At 44.1% G+C, this 16,821-nt stretch overlaps 1 protein-coding gene across 1 annotated transcript in view; it reads left to right on the top strand.

Moving 5' to 3' along the window:
- LOC135396622 (proteasome activator complex subunit 4-like) overlaps nt 1–16,371 on the top strand; it is a 120,123-nt gene extending 103,752 nt beyond the window's left edge. The window contains exons 38-42 of the mRNA XM_064627687.1: nt 1,565–1,693; nt 1,756–1,911; nt 10,689–10,763; nt 10,819–11,031; nt 15,087–16,371. Of these exons, the coding sequence (XP_064483757.1) occupies nt 1,565–1,693; nt 1,756–1,911; nt 10,689–10,763; nt 10,819–11,031; nt 15,087–15,221 (708 nt within the window). The 3' untranslated portion in view covers nt 15,222–16,371. The remainder of the gene's footprint in view (nt 1–1,564; nt 1,694–1,755; nt 1,912–10,688; nt 10,764–10,818; nt 11,032–15,086) is intronic.
- Nucleotides 16,372–16,821: the final 450 nt, after the last annotated feature.

Below are 16,821 nucleotides of genomic sequence, written 5' to 3' on the forward strand. Positions count from 1 at the left end.
AAAGGTCATGTGACATTGACTTTAGTTGCATTGGATCTAGGCCCCCATACTCTTGAAAATTTTTCAGGTGTCACTTTTTTGCAAGAGCTCTCGTGCTTTGCGGGCCGCCTGGCACATTCCGCTTCTTATTTGTTCTCCTACATGAGCAGCTTCCTAATCTTGCACACCCTCTTTCCTCATAAGGGCTACGTAATCTTCCAAAGATGCTGCTTTAAGGTAGCCCAAGAGTGCAAACAAGGCATTGTAAACCTTGAGTGCAGCCACTTCCTGACCTTCTGCAGCCTTCAACAGGCTGGCCATTCCAGCCCAGTGGGTTCCATCCCATTGTGGTGTCGTGGGGAACGAGCAGGCCGACTGCGCCGCAGAAGCAGCACTCTCGTATCGGAAACGGACCAGTATTGTTCTGCTGAGAGGAGCCGTTCAGTTCTGTGACGCCTAGTGACACCCCTGCCTTCCCGCCAATGGACAACCGACATTCTTCCCCCCTCTATGTTGAGCAGAGTTGATCCAACGCTCGCTTTCCGCATGCCACGAAACACCTCTCGTCAATATGCTGCATTAATCCACCGAATGCGCCTCGATGTGGTCTTTACAGCTCAGTGGCGTTACCGCTTGAGACAAGTTAACTCTCCCACCTGCTGCCACTGTGGTGTTCTTGAGGATCTGGAGCATATTCTTCTTCATTGCCCTCACTACCAACCTTCCCGAACCACACTCTCCGAGTCTCTTCGTCAGCTGGACTCTCGCCCCTTCTCCCTATCGAAATTGCTTGGTCCCTGGCCTAATCCAGCCCAGCAATGCTCTGCGCTCAAAGCTCTTCTGACATTTCTGGGCACCATCGGACTTCGCTCGTTATTGTGGAGGGGCTCGTTATTTTATCACCCACATTCCCACCGGCAATGGGGTAGAGTATCGCCTGTGGCGATGAACCTCCCCACTCTCCAAAGCCAGAAATAAAGTTGTTGTTGTTAACAGGCTGGCCACCTTTGTGCCAAAAATGGCAATACACCGAGTGGTACTTCAGCGGCAAAGTCGCAATTCTGTGCATTTTCGCGGAAAACGGGTGGCCTTAAGTCCATGGCTTAGCATTTGCGAGACATTTTTACAGACCACAGTTCGATCAGTAATTGCCTTGGAATTAGGCAGCGCTGTGTGTTTATGTTTCACGCATGGGGGTCCTCCTTCTAAATCAGTGAGATGAGTTTGTGGTGAGAATCTAGGAAGAGGAGGAGCATGACTGGCACATGAAAGGTGAACGGCCTCCATTACCTCCTTGGCTCGTTTGTATCATCTGTAAAGGCAAGATAATGCATTCGTATCATCCGAACTGTAATACATGGGAAGAATAGGCATTCCAGCTGTGTCTTGAAAAGGATTTGTTTCATCCCGAATTTCATATAATCCGTGATTGTATCATCGAGATTCTGCTGTAGCGCCAAACTTATTACACGATTTTCTATCATGCTGTGTGTCACTTACATAAGTTTGTTTTGATGTGCCACTGATACTTCTTACACTGTACAGACTGCTATCATACGCAAATAATTTTGCTCTCTGTGTCTAGTTGTGCCAAGTACAGAGCGAGACAACAGATGAGGACTTGCAGAAAGAGTGTGCTGTCACCTTGGCTCTCCTAGGTAACATCCTGCTGCCCAGCAAAAGCATCCAGGCTGCCCTCGATATTATCAAAGATGTCTGTATCTCTCAGTACTGCAGGAAGGGCTGTAGGTTAATTATCTGGTATTATTGTTCCAGGTGTTGAAGAGCCCTTCGTGGCATGCTCGTGCCGCAGCCTGCAACTTCTTACAGTTCCTGGTTTTTTCTAACCTGTTCACTGTTCAGAGCAATCCAGCATGGAAACAAGGCATTGTCGACTACACACTGGCCCTTCTAAAAGACGAGCGCGTAGAGGTACGACTGCCATGTTGAAATTTCAGTGGCATCATTTCCTTCTTAAGGTTGCTAAAAGTGGCAAAGTCAACTGTAGAATTTGGTGGGTACCTTGTACTTACCGTACGAATCCGGCAAAACGATGGGTGCTTTCGTCCTCGCTGCTCGTGTGCTCACCAACTTAGTTGTAAGAAGGTACAGAGAAAATGTCCAAGAATTGTGAATCGAATGTGCTGATACATGAGCATCTATCACATCTCAGCCTTTGTTTAACTGCCATGCTGCAGATGTATGACATACGCTCGTTTTTTGCACGTGACACATTACCTGCGTGACGGACAGACTTCCGCTGTCACACATGAATAATTTGTCAGAGAAACCTATGAAAAAAATTCTTCACTGTGTGGCAGCGGAAGTTTGTCCGTCGAGTAGGTACCGCATCACACATGAAACACTGGTCTTTTAGAATACACTACTTTTCTCACTCAAACGCGAACAAGAAGTTACATGTTTCCGAATTTTGCGGTTCAGGTAGGGACCAAGTGGTTTCTCAACAGTATACTACTTTTACAATACACTACTGCAGTGCTACATAAAACTACAATCTTGTACTGCTGCGATATGATGCACATCCTCTTTAACAAGCTTACCTTTGCTACGAATTTTTTTCCTGGTATCCTGAGTTTCGTTATAAAGTAGTTTGACTGTATTGTCACCAGCCATCGCAATGGCTTTATTGAAGCATAAGAAGAAATAAACTGAGCTGCGCTTATTTTGCCTTCTCGCAGCATCCCACAGGCGTGGGTGATTCTGGAGGAATATAGCTCTTTCACTGTACTGTAGTACTTTTCTGCACATGGGGTAGGCGAGGATTCCTAATACTGGGGTATCGAAGCCATGACATGGAACTACGTAATCATAAACGGCCCATAAGAAGTCATGTTTTGTCAGTGTTGCTGAGCATTCCTTGAACTCAAAAACACAGGGAAAGAGTGCTAACGCCAGGAATTGAACCTGGGTCTTCTGGTTTCCAGTCAGATATGTCAACCGCTGCACAACGACAGCACAGTTTTTCCTGAGTTAGAGTGCCCTCCAGTACAAGGGGGACGAACAACCAATCACGCTACTCCCATTCTCTCTTACATATTTCTCAGTCACTCATTCAGACACAAGGCAGAGCGATTCTCTGTAAACGACGTAAACAACAAGAATTAGCCGAGGCAGGCCACAAATATGGACGACACAAGCACGTAAGTCTCCAATGCCCAGATGTTAAAAGGTTTTTGACACTTTCGTACAGGTGGTTCATTACATCATGCACGCATTGTATTGCATGCCAAAATACTGAGGAAAAAAGAATTATTTTTCTACGTGTCGTACTTAGCGAGATGCAAGCCCTCGAACACACTCCCGAGCAAGCACAGACGTCAGACCTCTGAGCTATCATTGGCAGCTGTAAGCACATGATTTCTCATGCGCTGCCTCATTTGCAGAGGCGGAGCCTGTGACCTAAGAGTCGTATGAGTTTTAGTATTTGCGGTGCCCGTTTTCTCCTTTTGTATTACCCTCTTCGCCGTGAAACTTCCAGTGCAGATCCAGATCAGTGCAAAGAGCCGTCTTTAACATTTATGTGGGACAACCTTGCGGATGACCTGTCGCAACCCCTTTAATGAATTCAAGTAACTCAGGGAAAATGTGGTGACGCCAGGAATCGAACCTGGGTCTACTGATTTCCGGTCAGATATGCTGGTGTAGCCGGTTGGCATATCTGACCATGAATCTGAGCATGAATCTGCATTCATTAGTATCTCGACATTGGAGGCTTACGTGTTTGTGTCGTCCATATTTGTGGCCTGCCTCGGCTAATATTCGTTTATGAGTAGAGCCTGAAGTTTTAGGGTTTAACCCGATTCTTCCCCAGATTTGCACCTCGAATTGAAGGTTGCCTCTTTAGGGGGAAACCCGATTTTTACGTGGCAAATTGCCCTCATTGAGTAGACTGTAGGAACGCACTCTAACCTGTTGTGCAGCAAATGCAGTTACATCACCATTTGTACCAAACCAGTACAATTAGTCTGAGTAACGGAGCCCTATTTTTCCCCGAATTTAGTATACTGGAAGTTTTCCCACCCAAATCTGCATGAATTTGGAGCACATCGTTATTTACCCAATTTTTACCACCTGAATTTAGAAAAAAAGTATTTCCTGAAAACTTCAGGCTCTATCTATGAGCGTTCCTTGAACTGGTAACCTTACTGTTGTTATTTGGTTCAATTCTGGTTCAGCAAAAAAAAAAATAAGTCACTCTGATCTGGGGTGGGAAGAATATTAATATTTCTGAGTAGCAATAATGTATGCATAAGCTTTTGATAAAACTGCAGGGAAACTGGGCGTTCAGAATGCAACTTAAAGTGAGTTTTTGTTTTTGTGTTTTTATATTTTTATAACACAACATGTAATTGTCAAGTGGTATTCACCAGCTAAGCCTGCCAGAACAAACACAAGTGGCAGTGGAGTCACTTCTGTCTATTGAATTCGTCTGATATCATAATCGGATGAATTCAATACAAAAGTCACTCATTTGAAGTCAAGGTGCGTTATTATGCAGTCGCGGACCAAATTTCGCACCCCTATTTTTCAGACATGCTCAGTTATCTGGAAGCATTCGCGGAATGGCCACGGGCCCCATAGAGTTCCACCCCCGAAATCCACCATTAAGAATAACCCGCTTAAGAATAAAACATTCAAGAATAAACCGCTTAAAATATACACGGTTAAAAATATATCTCCTAAAATAAACCGCTTACTATCCCGCCTTAGAGATCACCATTTAATAATCCACCATTAAAAATAAACTGTTTCAAAATCCCCTCACCATCTAGCACGGACGTGGATTGATTGCAATTTGTGCCGGGTTAGATCAGGTTAGGTTAGGTTAGTTTGGGATAGTTTAGGCTAGTTTGGTCCTGTGAGGTTTGTTTAACCCCTTGCTTGCAGTTCACGTTCATTTGGGCCATGTCACATGACTCTAGCAACTGTAAGGTGGATTTGGGGGGGATTCTGAAACGATTTATTTTTAACAATATATTCTTAACCGTGGATCCCTTAGCGTTTTTATTTAAACAGGCCCTCGCTGCTCCTCGGTGGCAACACACTACCAGTTTCTGATGAGCAAAAATTTCTGGGGGTGGTGTTTGACAAGAAGCTGTCTTTTGTGCCACACATAAACTATATAAAACAGAAGTGCCTGAAATCCTCCAACATACTCAAAGTTTTATCCCATCGATCGTGGGGAGCCGACAAAGTCACACTGTTGCGGGTCTATGGCTCGGTTGTGCGATCAGTAATCGAGTACGGGAGTGTCGTGTATGGCTCGGCGCGGCCTTCGGCATTGAAGGTGTTGGACCCCATCCACCACGAAGGCATCCGACTCGCCACCGGTGCCTTCCGGACGTCCCCTGTGAAGAGTTTGTATGTTGAGGGCAATGAATGGTCGCTCGAGAGACGGAGACAATTTGAACATGTGAAGGCTGCGCTAAGGTACAGATGCCAGGGCGATGACCCAGTTGTACACTCTAGTGTGAACCCCGCTCTGGAGCGACTCTTCCTTGCAAAGCCCTCTGTTGTACCCTCGTTCCCGCTTCGTGTGGAGGCGGCGAGTTCCCGTGTGGGATTCAGCCCCTCTGGCGTTCCCTTGCAGCAGGCAGTCCTCGATGCTGCGCCTTGGCAGAGACATCTAATACAATCCAATTTAAAAATGACACAGTTTGACAAACAATCCACTGCACACACTGTCATTCTCCAGGAATTCCTGGAGATTCACCATAACTTCGGGAACCACCATGCAATCTACACTGATGGGACTAAAGTAAGCAATGGTGTGGCGGCCGTTGCCCTTGAAGGTGATTCTATTATGACGGCACGCCTGAACACGAACGCCACAGTTTTCACCGCAGAGCTTTACGCGATTCTCCTGGCTCTGCGGCACATTCAACAAAACGACCTTCAAAATTCAGTGATTTATTCCGATTCGCTAAGCTCTGTGCGTGCGCTGCTTTCATGCTATGACAGCAAGAATCACCTCGTCAAGCGAGTACGAGCGCTTGCGACCCAACTTTGTTCCCGAGGCTTTTCAGTCTGTTTCTGCTGGGTCCCCAGCCACACTGGGATCCCGGGGAATGAACAAGCCGACCGTGAGGCTCGGCGAGCGTTGGCACAAGAGGAGTCAGCTCTAGGACTACCCTACCAAGACATCCTGCCAGTGTTAAAGAGAGCTGTCTGCACACAGTGGCAGCAGGAGTGGGACATGGAAGAAAATAACAAGCTACACCTCACACAGCCACACGTTTCTCCCCCGCATCGGACTGAACACATCAACAGATCATCCGAAGTTCTTTACGCGAGATTGAGGATTGGACACACATGGCTCACGCATCACCACCTACTCAGAGGTCAGGATCCGCCAGCTTGTGCGCACTGCGGTGACAGCTTGACTGTCTTGCACGTACTGGCATCCTGCCCTCACTTCGAACACCAACGCCAACAGTATTTCACCGCATTCTACAGATACCATGTCCCACTCCACCCAGCCCTTCTACTGGGTGACACCCCTCTTGTGCCGTTTGATAACGTAATCAAATTTTTGACCACGTGTGGGTTTCTTAGTCAGATGTAGGTGATAAGCATTGCTCCGCTTTTATCCATTATCACCGAACTCCTCATGTAAATATCTCATTGTCACACTTGTAGATAGCTTTTAACTGCCATGCTCGCTTGCTATCGTCATCCCCCTCTCTCTTATCCTGGTCAATCAATCATCGCTCATCGCTCATACCTGTAGATAGGTTTTAACTACCACACTCTCTCTCACATCATCTTTCCCATAATCGTCTCCGACACACTCAGCATAGTTTTGGCGCTCTATGGCCTTTGTGCCATTAAACACATAATCAATCAATCAATCAATTTAAACAGGGATATTTCGGCAATTATTTTTGTGCGTTGATTTTTAAGCGTATGTTCTGGGAGATATATTTTTAACATTGGGTACTTACGGGTTTATTTTTGAAAGATTATTTTTAATGGTTTCAAATGGGATACACCCTCGCAATGGCGCTGTAAAGCGAGCTTCATCTAAAGCACGCAGGAGTTAGATGACGCTGACTTGCGAAATGGTGACACCTAACATAGCCAGAAGTTGTCCCGACATGTTCCCACCACGAGTTCGGGATATCTACGATTTGCCGTCTTCCAGCGCTGACGATTTGCTTGCCAAGTTGCTTAGCAGTGGCGTAGGAGTACCTGCCTCTGTGACTTGGCTACTGTTCATTGGTCTGGTCATTGCTTCCTCAATTTCTACAATACTTTGTACTTCAGCTTACCTTAGTGCTTTTGTATGAACGGTGGATGTCCCATGGGAGATGCTTCTTTCTGAAGTTGATAATCATGGTCATTCTATGCGTTTCCACAGGAGTTGTTGCTGTCGTCTGCTACGGTAGTTGTACATCCGCTTCTGCACATTCAAAATTCAAATTTCCATTGTCCAATGTGATGTAGATCTCGCGGGCCGACGAGTAGCGCCCCTAGCAGATCATGCGGGCGGGCTCCTCACAGGAGTTTCTGATTATGACATGGTTGTTATAATCTAGTAGGTCGTGGTTTGGATATACTCTAGTCATGTTCTAGCTAAGAACAGCATTGCCCATGCATCTTTTATTACCTGTATTTAACCACCAGAGGTGAACATAGTTTTTCAAATGTTGTATGTAGAATTCCTTTAGCCATGTTTCCTTTTGACAATGGTTATTTTCAGATTAAATGTTATAAGAATGTATTGCAAAGTTCTACTTCAGCGCCAGAGATACCATTCTTGAGTTGAACGCGACTGTACAAGTCCCTGTTCGGTCTCTAGTAGGAGTGAGCTGCATAATCAGTACATAAGAAGATTACTGTATATGTCCAATGTGTGTGTTTAACATGAAGAGGACATCTCCACAATAAACTACTCAACATCTGTTGCACTTTATTAATCAGTATCGTACCTGTAATTGGTTAAAATCGGCTGATTCTCAATGCTTGCACATTTGCGAGTAATGTTCATGATGTCTGTGGCATAAATTGTAATGCAAGCAGAAGAAACGCCACGTATAAAAGATTTAACGGTGCAAAAATGGTGTCCGGTACACTCACACCAGTAACAACATTTTGGCAATAATTACCAAGTGTTAAGCAACCTTGAAAGCATGTCATAGCTTCTGGAGTTCTTATACCTCTTAGTATGAAGGGCGACATTACACTTTGGTTTGGTCACTGGTTATATAATGTAGGCATTGCACTTCATGCCAGAATAATCAGGGGCAAAAGGAGTACTCTTTGGCATCATACATGAAATGATTGTGTGAAAGCCCGAAGTAATGATGTTGACCATACTTTTTCGTTATCCATTTTGGGTTGCATAGTATGGTATGATGTAATAACAGCCGCAGCTTTTTTTGGTGGCCACGTTGGTGCAGTTGGCCAGATTGAGCGGCCACGCCAGAGCAATGTTGCAGTGAGTAGCACTTCGCCAATACGACAAGCTCAGAGGCAGAAAAGTAGCGCGGCCTCACTAATACTCAATAAATGATCTGTTTTATGCAGGATCTCTATCAAAACATAGCAGCAGGCACCAAGTTCCCTTTTTTTTTATCAGGGAATTTGCTTGAAATAGTCAGTGAAAACCTGGAAAAGTCAGGGAATTTGAAGTCTGCAGTTTGGTAGGCACCCTGATGAAGTACCCACCTGCCTTAGAACAGGCAACATAGCATTCTTTCTAACAATGGCAACTGAAGTCACCAGTATCCAAAATGCATTTCCTTATCTTTCGTTTGAGTATCATTTAAAGGAACTCTAACATATTGCCAAAATGTTGTTCTTGTAATCGGGCTGAGCACACACATTTGTGTGTGCTGAGGGCTGCACTTTAGCATTGGGTAAAAGTGCTCTTTTCAAGTACATTCTCTTTGACTGGTGTTTTACAACTTATGCCACATGTAGCATTGACTTTCATTCACAGGTGTGCAGAACTTGAAGACTAGACGAGGTCTGTACAAATTGCTGCGCCCTGTACATACTTTAGTTTAGTTGTTTAGAGAAATTTGCATCTTAATTACAAATTCATGCAATGAAAACATTTGTATGGAGATGAAATTGTCGTAGAGAGATGTGTAAGGCAATATCCGGCAGACGTGCAAGTCCATTCTTTGATGTTTGTATTTTTTTTTTTCCACAAAGTGGAGGAGGCGGGACAAAAAGCTATCAGTGTAGCTCGGCGGGATGTGCACTTATATTCACACAAACTTCCATAGAAAGTAGTTGTTACGAGAGGCTGCAATAACTAGCTTTGTTAGGATAGAAAAGTGGGGACAAAGCACAAGACCTCATAAAATTGTGTCAGATGGCTTTAAAGGATTGGTCGCATCTGTTCCAGTCGATTTCAAAACTATAGTGTCATTCTGTTCCTCCTGGACCACTGACCACGGTATCGAAATAGTTGCGGAGTCCTGCTGTTATTTGACGTGACGTGATATACGTGATAAGAGTATGGGCATTCATTTACAATATTTGGTAGTTGATCCGTTAGGGTTCTGAATACTCGTGCCAACGTGAGTCTGAAACCTTCATCAAGGAGTGCCACATAATTGCGCCCTTTAAATGCAGGAGCAATAATGAGAACGGTGCATTCGGCATACTGGTGGCGCAGTTGTCAATTTTTCCTGGGTTTGCTCTGTTTCGTGGGTTTAATTTGTGGCAGTGAGCTTCTATGACTTTGATGCAAGCTCAATGATGCGTTGCTACATAAAACATGCTTTTGTAGTCTTCTCTACTGGTATTTCTAAATCATACCTGATTTTCAGTTTTGGATATTCCTCTTCAATGTCATTGCTGCCGTGACCTACACTTTATGTTACTGCAGCTGCATCTTTAGTGAAAGACATTACAGTAACATTCAGAGTACTACATTCTACTGTACAACTCTGCTTTCAAATCTACAAAACATGCTTTCCTTTACAGAATGCACAGCTCGTTTGAGCATTGATACTAGAATAATTTGTTGTGTTGCAGAGTTGAATAGTACAGTTAGCCATGATGTGCTGTTGATTACCTATACGAAAAGTAGCCGAGCCTGTTCAACTGCAGCAATTTAGTATTTGTATTTGACTCAGTAAGAAACATCTGTTTGTGAAAATGTACTTTTTACTTGATGTCATGTAAACAAAATGCCATGGAATATTTTGTGCCTTATATATTCTATTATTATGTTTATTACTAACCTGGGTCTCATGCACTGCAAGACTTAATGATAGCTTTGATACTATTGATTTGACTGTCGGGCACCATGTAGTGCCCTTGCAAAATTCTAGTGTATCCAAAGCCTACTGCAAACTATGCAAAATTCTACTGACTAACACGTGTGGCATTTAGGATCCAGCATTTCCCAAGTTTAGGATCAGCATTCCTCTGTTATCAGAGATAAAAGCAGTGTTGTCAGGTTAGGGATCAATTATCATTGTTGGCCGTTAAGTGAATGACACATGCGGAATAAATATTTGGAATGTTATCCTGTGTTTTGTTCCCTAGAATATGGCAAACATAGAATGTGTGTTTACCATAACTTGAGTTACGAAGTTCTCCGCGGAAAGTACATTTTACTCATTTCTAACCCAGGTTTATGCAATAAAAAATCAGATATGAAGCTTGAGATGTACTTTGCTAACCTAACATACTGTATGTTCAGTCACAGTTACTTTTCTTTCTAGGTGAGGGATGTAGCAGCAGAGTCCTTGGGTGGCCTACTCCATTGTGAATTCATCAAAGTAACTGATGAGCTACTGGTAAGTTCTGCAGCAATCTTCGCCAGAGAGTTACAGTTCCACATGATATTCTCAGGAATCGTTCAAGGCCCAATGTACACGCAAGAAGGGTAAGATAAGGTCCGCCACTCCACGGGCTCCTCCAGATCCTGCTGAAGTCATAGAGAGGCATGCTGGAATCCTAGGCCTCTGTGCCTGCATTAATGCTTTCCCTTATGACGTGCCTCCATTCATGCCTCAAGTGCTCCTTCTCCTTGGAGATCATCTCAATGATCCACAACCAATACCTGTGAGTCACTGCGGTTTCATGTTACGTCGAACTTTATATATTTTTCTTATTTTCTTTTGGGCGGAGAACTTATTTATTGTGTGTATGTAATTGTTCGCTTCCGAGCCAATTCATTGCCACATGAAGTTTGCAGTTTCTAAGGATTCCACATCAAGACAGTGAAATGCTTATAGCATAGCTCCCCCTGCCCTCCTGTAGGCACCGGCCCTAAGTATACCTAATGTAATGCAGAACACTTGTGCCCTGAAAAAAATTAATGACAAGAGGAGGAGAGAGAATGCACATGTCAGTTCTTAAACATTACTCCACACCACATTTAGGCAGGCCACACACAGGCATTTAGAGAATTGACGGAGTTTGCGCTTACAATGGTGGTCCTTACACACAATGTGGGAACTGACTCTACTGTGAATACATAGGGCCTAGGGTTCCGAATCCCGGGATGGGACGGGATCGGGATTTTTTGCAGCTACTTCCAGGATGCCATATAGATATGTATCCATCATACTATCACAAATTGCGGTACAGTGAGCGTTTCCTGTCATCCGTGCGGAACATTCTAGTGGAAGAAAACACACAAAAAAAAAAGTGAAAAAGAAAAAAGACACTGCTCAGCAGGCAAAAGTTTCACTGCATATTATATTGAGCTTTCGCACTGTCCAGGAATATCAACTTCGCATTGGAAGGTGTCTCATCTCGTCCGCTACAGAATATGTTGTGCCTGTGCCCCAGGATATTTCCCACGGTTGGCAGTGCACGAGAAGACATTACGTTCAGCACTTATATATACATGAATATACAAGGCGGCTGCTAAAACCAGTGACGTTTTTCGCATCTTCCGCTGGAGTACGCTCCTCTCCCCTTTTACTCATCCACAGTAATTGTTACGTTCTGGTCTGGAGCATCCCAATCTAGTTTTCTCTCTTTCTAGCTGTCTCAGTTTTTTCTTCCACTTTGAAACATACGTATTCCTGGAGATTAAAAGAACAAAGAAGAGAAATGCTGCAGAGAGAGAGAGAGGTTCTGCAATACTTTATGTGACCTTATGGATTGGAAGACTCACGATTTTGTAGGAGTTTTAATGCAAGTTGAGGGCTGTTCTTGTCTATAGCTTGCGTGGTTCACATGAGTCAGCAGGTAACGTCCTTGTTATGTATCGTTGACGATGAGGCTGGTTCGGTTTCGGATTGTGAATGATATTTTTAGGGGAGGACCGCTTGAAACCAAAAGTCTGTAAGACATCGTTCATTCCTTTCCACTCATACGACCGCATATTCTTCGTCCAGAAAGCCGAAATCCATTATCACAAAATCCCGGAATTTGGCCTAAAAAAATCCCAGGATTTTGGGATCCCAAGATCCAAACCCTAGTAGGGCCCAGTGTTTTGCGGGTTTTATGTTTTTTGAAAATCGGATTTTGTTTCAGGAGCCGTAAAACAGGGTAAAATCGGATGGAAAATAAAAAAAGAGCGCTTCTCGCATTTTAGATAGACACAAGATGTGGAACAGCTGTGCTGAATGTACAGTGTCTAGCAATCTCCAGTGTCCATATCGGTGTCTGAATTGGCACTTTGCAGAGTTCGTTTTCAGGCTCTCTTTTTTTTTTATCCCAACTGATGATGATGCAAATCAGGGGGTAAAAACGTGTTTTACCCTAAAACACAGGGCCCTACGAATACGTAGTGTAGAATACTTCAATTGCAAAAATGTAACTTGGGCTGGAGCGTGGTTTTCTTCCACGCTTATGTGGCTGATAAATGTGTTGAGCACTTGGCCTGCTGTCATTGTGGCTTTCCAAAGGTAGTGAAGCACTTACCTAACGTGTACAATGTGCGATCCTCTGCCTGTCCCCTTTTCAAGTTTCATGTCTTGATTTCTCTCTCTCTCTCTAATGAAAGTGCATGACAATGTGTGAAAAATCTATGGTAAGCTGGAATCAAACTTGAGCCCACATAAGTGTTGTGGTAAGCTGGAATCAAACTTGAGCCTACATAAGTGTTGTGGTTGAGGAGCATGCTTTGATATAACATACAAGCAATGGTTACATCAAACATGAGTGCCCTTGTGAACACACTCTCTACAGAACATGCACAATGTTCACCTCACATGAGCATTTCACATTGGTTCATAAATGCTGATGTATAAGTACAGTGGACCCCCATTCCGGGTGCCGCACCATCCAGACGAGAATCGCGGGCAGAGATTTCTGTCTGTGCAATTTGCCTTAGTTTGTCCAGGCATTTTATGACTTGGAAAAAAAATTTCGAGGAATGGCTGAGTGAAATACCCAAAAACTGCCTTCAGTTATCCAGCGTTGAGTTGAGACAGTATGAGAGCTACGTTTCATCATGCTGGGGTGGATAATCTTGAGAAGCGTTCTCCTTTCCCGTTGTACCCATGTACATACCTGCCAACTTGGAAACATCCAAATTAGGGAGATTTCAAAAGCGGAGGGGTGGGTAGGAGAAAGCCGATGTTGGGTGGCTTTGATTTGCATATGTAACAGGAGCACACTTCCCCCCAGCAGGCTCATCGGGCACAAGTTTTGCAGCAACAGACTTTGCCCTCTCCAAGAAACTCTCTGGGTGTCAAGCTGTGACAAGGCTAGGACACAAAACTATGTCTCTGTTCTCTTTGCAATGCTGAACTGCCCTCACATTCAACACTACTCGTTCAGCACTACCTTTATAATGTGTCTGAAATTCGAAAGCCCATCTGGACTTCCCAGGAGAGCTTAAAGTTAATAGTTGTTGAACAAGTTAGTTAACGAGTCATTAAAAAAGTAGCTTGCATAATACCATCAGTCACAGTTGTACATCGCTGTGGTCACTTCAGCGCGCATATCATGAGCTCTTGTGGTTTCCCATTTCACCGACAACTGCAGTCAACTTAGTTCAAAGCACAATCCTCCTCCGTGCAAAGCGGTGCACTTTGCAGCGTCGGTCGGTCCACCCTCCACGCGGAATGCTGGTGTCGCAACCGTAAACTGTGCAGAACACATGGTGCCCTTCCTGGACGCGATCACGCTTCCCAATTCATCCGTGTATTGCTTCAGAAACACGTGTTACTTGTTGGGCTTACACTGAGCCGTGATGCGCAATACGCAAGGCAGAAACAGTGCAAAGGCACCTTTGTCACCCGAAAACATGGAGGAAATGCCCGGAAACTAGAAGTACTAGAACCATGACCAGAACCCCTGAACTCCGTAACACAGAGGCTCCGGGAAGCAGCGGCAATGCCGATGGCAATTGGGCTGGTATTGGATTGACGTTTTCGTCCGTGCCCAAAGAAAAAGCAGGCGTTTGAGATATCGAGGGAGAAACTGCATTTTCCGGTAGATTTGCTTCTCGGTCGTACAATCGTACAAACCGGTCTGAATCTGGGAGTCTCCCGGATGAATCGGGAGAGTTGGCAGGTATGCATGTACCTCACATTGATCATTCCAACCCGTTGCAGACGATCCACTGAGTGATAAAAATTAAAAAGTGTTGGCTTGCACAGCTGTGTTCTCTGATACAAGAACTAAGTTCAACAGCTGTGGACTATGACCCCAGTTCTGGAGTATGTCAACATTGACCGGCATGATGATGCCTGCACTGCATTTGGGGATATCATTATCATTGTAATTGTCACCAATCACCAACATGAATACAATAACAATGACGAATGCTGTGTTGTGACCCTTGTGAGTGCGCAAAGTCCACAGAGAACAGCCCCCTTGCATTTTTCTAGGAAAAAAAAAAGTGTAACATTGTTCAAGTTGATTTCTTCAGTAAGAGTTCGCAAGTTCTCAACATTACACAAATGATGATGAACAGCTTCCTACATCCTCTGAAATAAACAGTTTCACTTATCGTTATCTCCCGCTATCCGGGCGCTGTCATTGGAAACGGCCAGTGCCAGATAAACAAAGGTTTACTGTATAACGTTGCAGCACCAAATTTCAGAGAAGAGAAACCTTTAAACAACTGTAAGAGCCTCATTTTGCCTGATTGCAGCGGTGATCTAAGAGCTAAGACACGTGAAAGTATTAATGCCTATTTTGCTTTGATTCAGGCAACAATCAAGAAGACTTTGTCGAATTTCCGTCGAACACATCATGACACCTGGCGCGATCACAAGGTGATGTTCACCGACGACCAACTGGCAGTCATCACCGATCTTCTCGTGTCTCCCAGCTACTATGCCTGACTGTTTCACAGACTATCTACAATATGGAGTTGGTCCTGGAAATAGAGCTAGGGGCTTAGCGCTGCCTTGTGTACTTGATAAGTGTGCCTGCACATGCAAGAGGAAATTATTGCATCAGTTATTGCATGAACATGAGACACTGAATGGCACAATTTTGCGAGATGGGTGTTGCATTCTGGTACTGTTTCAGTTTTTGTGATTTTTTTACTTGTAGGTTAATACTGCGGTTATTTTGTACTTTCTACAAAGTATGAAATGGTGCAATGTGAAGCGAGGGAGTTCATTACTTGCATCCAAGTCCGACAAAATTTGAAATGTGAAACTTATACTATCTTGCAGAAGAGCTGGTGCACTACATGCCGTTCAAAATTGGATTGCAATCTTTTGTTCTTACGGATTTACAAGTGAGTACAGAAAAGGCATGGGCGGATAGACACTACATCTTAACTGTCAAACCTAACATCACCTTTTTCGCATCAGACTCTAGTTTTCTTCGCTCACTTCCATTGCCTTTCAAATTTAGTATTTGACAACAGTGCACGCCGTAGTCTTAAAAATTGCACCGTGCATAAAACGAGCAGACTACTGCCACCCACATTTTACTGCTCTGTTCATCGTAGGTATCATTTTATAAGAATCTGATACTCCAATCGTGTAATGTTGCCCACTGGGGCACTGCCAGCCCCCCCGAAGAGGAGTAAGGGAGACACACTGGGAAGTTTTGGCAGTAATTTCAAATGTGTATAGATTAGCACAAAAACGGAAAGGAACTCCTCAAAGGTGGATGTTGGCAGTGCTGAGCGGGATAACCGATTCACATGGGCAGAGAATGTATGACAGGATGCTTGGATACAGGGTAGATGCACACATTCTGCAATGAACAACAGTGTGTATGTTATGAATCTTTTGCTGCTAAAGTGTACAGCTACTCATGAGTGTGGTAAAGACTCTTAACAGGATAAGATTATACATACATAAGCTGGCACGTAAATAGATGGCATAATTTATGACATCTGTACATAGCACATGCTGTAATTGTACAATGATCATTCCTAATCGTCTCAAGGAATGCAAAATCCTGTTCATTGTATAACTTGGACTGTGTTTTATCACGCGCAAGATTGTACAATAAAAAGAATGACTGTTGAAACAGTTTCATCCTGCTGCCTAGCATATCATGAGTGCAACTGTACAGAAACAAGAACCATGGAAGTAATAACTGATATTAGATGGACACAGACTGAAAGGTGAGAGGGAAGAGGTCACCACGAAGAGAGTCCCTTGGTACCTGCTCTAGGGCACCCTATCTGGATGCTACAAATGGTTATTTGTGACTGGTGCCCAGCAAACCATTAATATCCCTGGGACATCCCTACAAGATCGCGAACGTCCTGAATATCTCGACATCCATAGGATATCTATGGGATATCGCACAATTTTATCGCGTTTTGGGCTTACTCCAATAAACAACAGATGTCCCTGGTATGTTGGAAGGATATCGCGCTCTGGATGTTTGAATGTCCCATGACAGGCAGCCTGCAGATCCTAGGGATATCTATGGGAGATCCAGGAAAGATTTGTTTGTCCTTATAGAGACGGT

Source organism: Ornithodoros turicata, chromosome 6 (genome assembly GCF_037126465.1).
Source record: "Ornithodoros turicata isolate Travis chromosome 6, ASM3712646v1, whole genome shotgun sequence".
NCBI lineage: Eukaryota > Metazoa > Arthropoda > Arachnida > Ixodida > Argasidae > Ornithodoros > Ornithodoros turicata.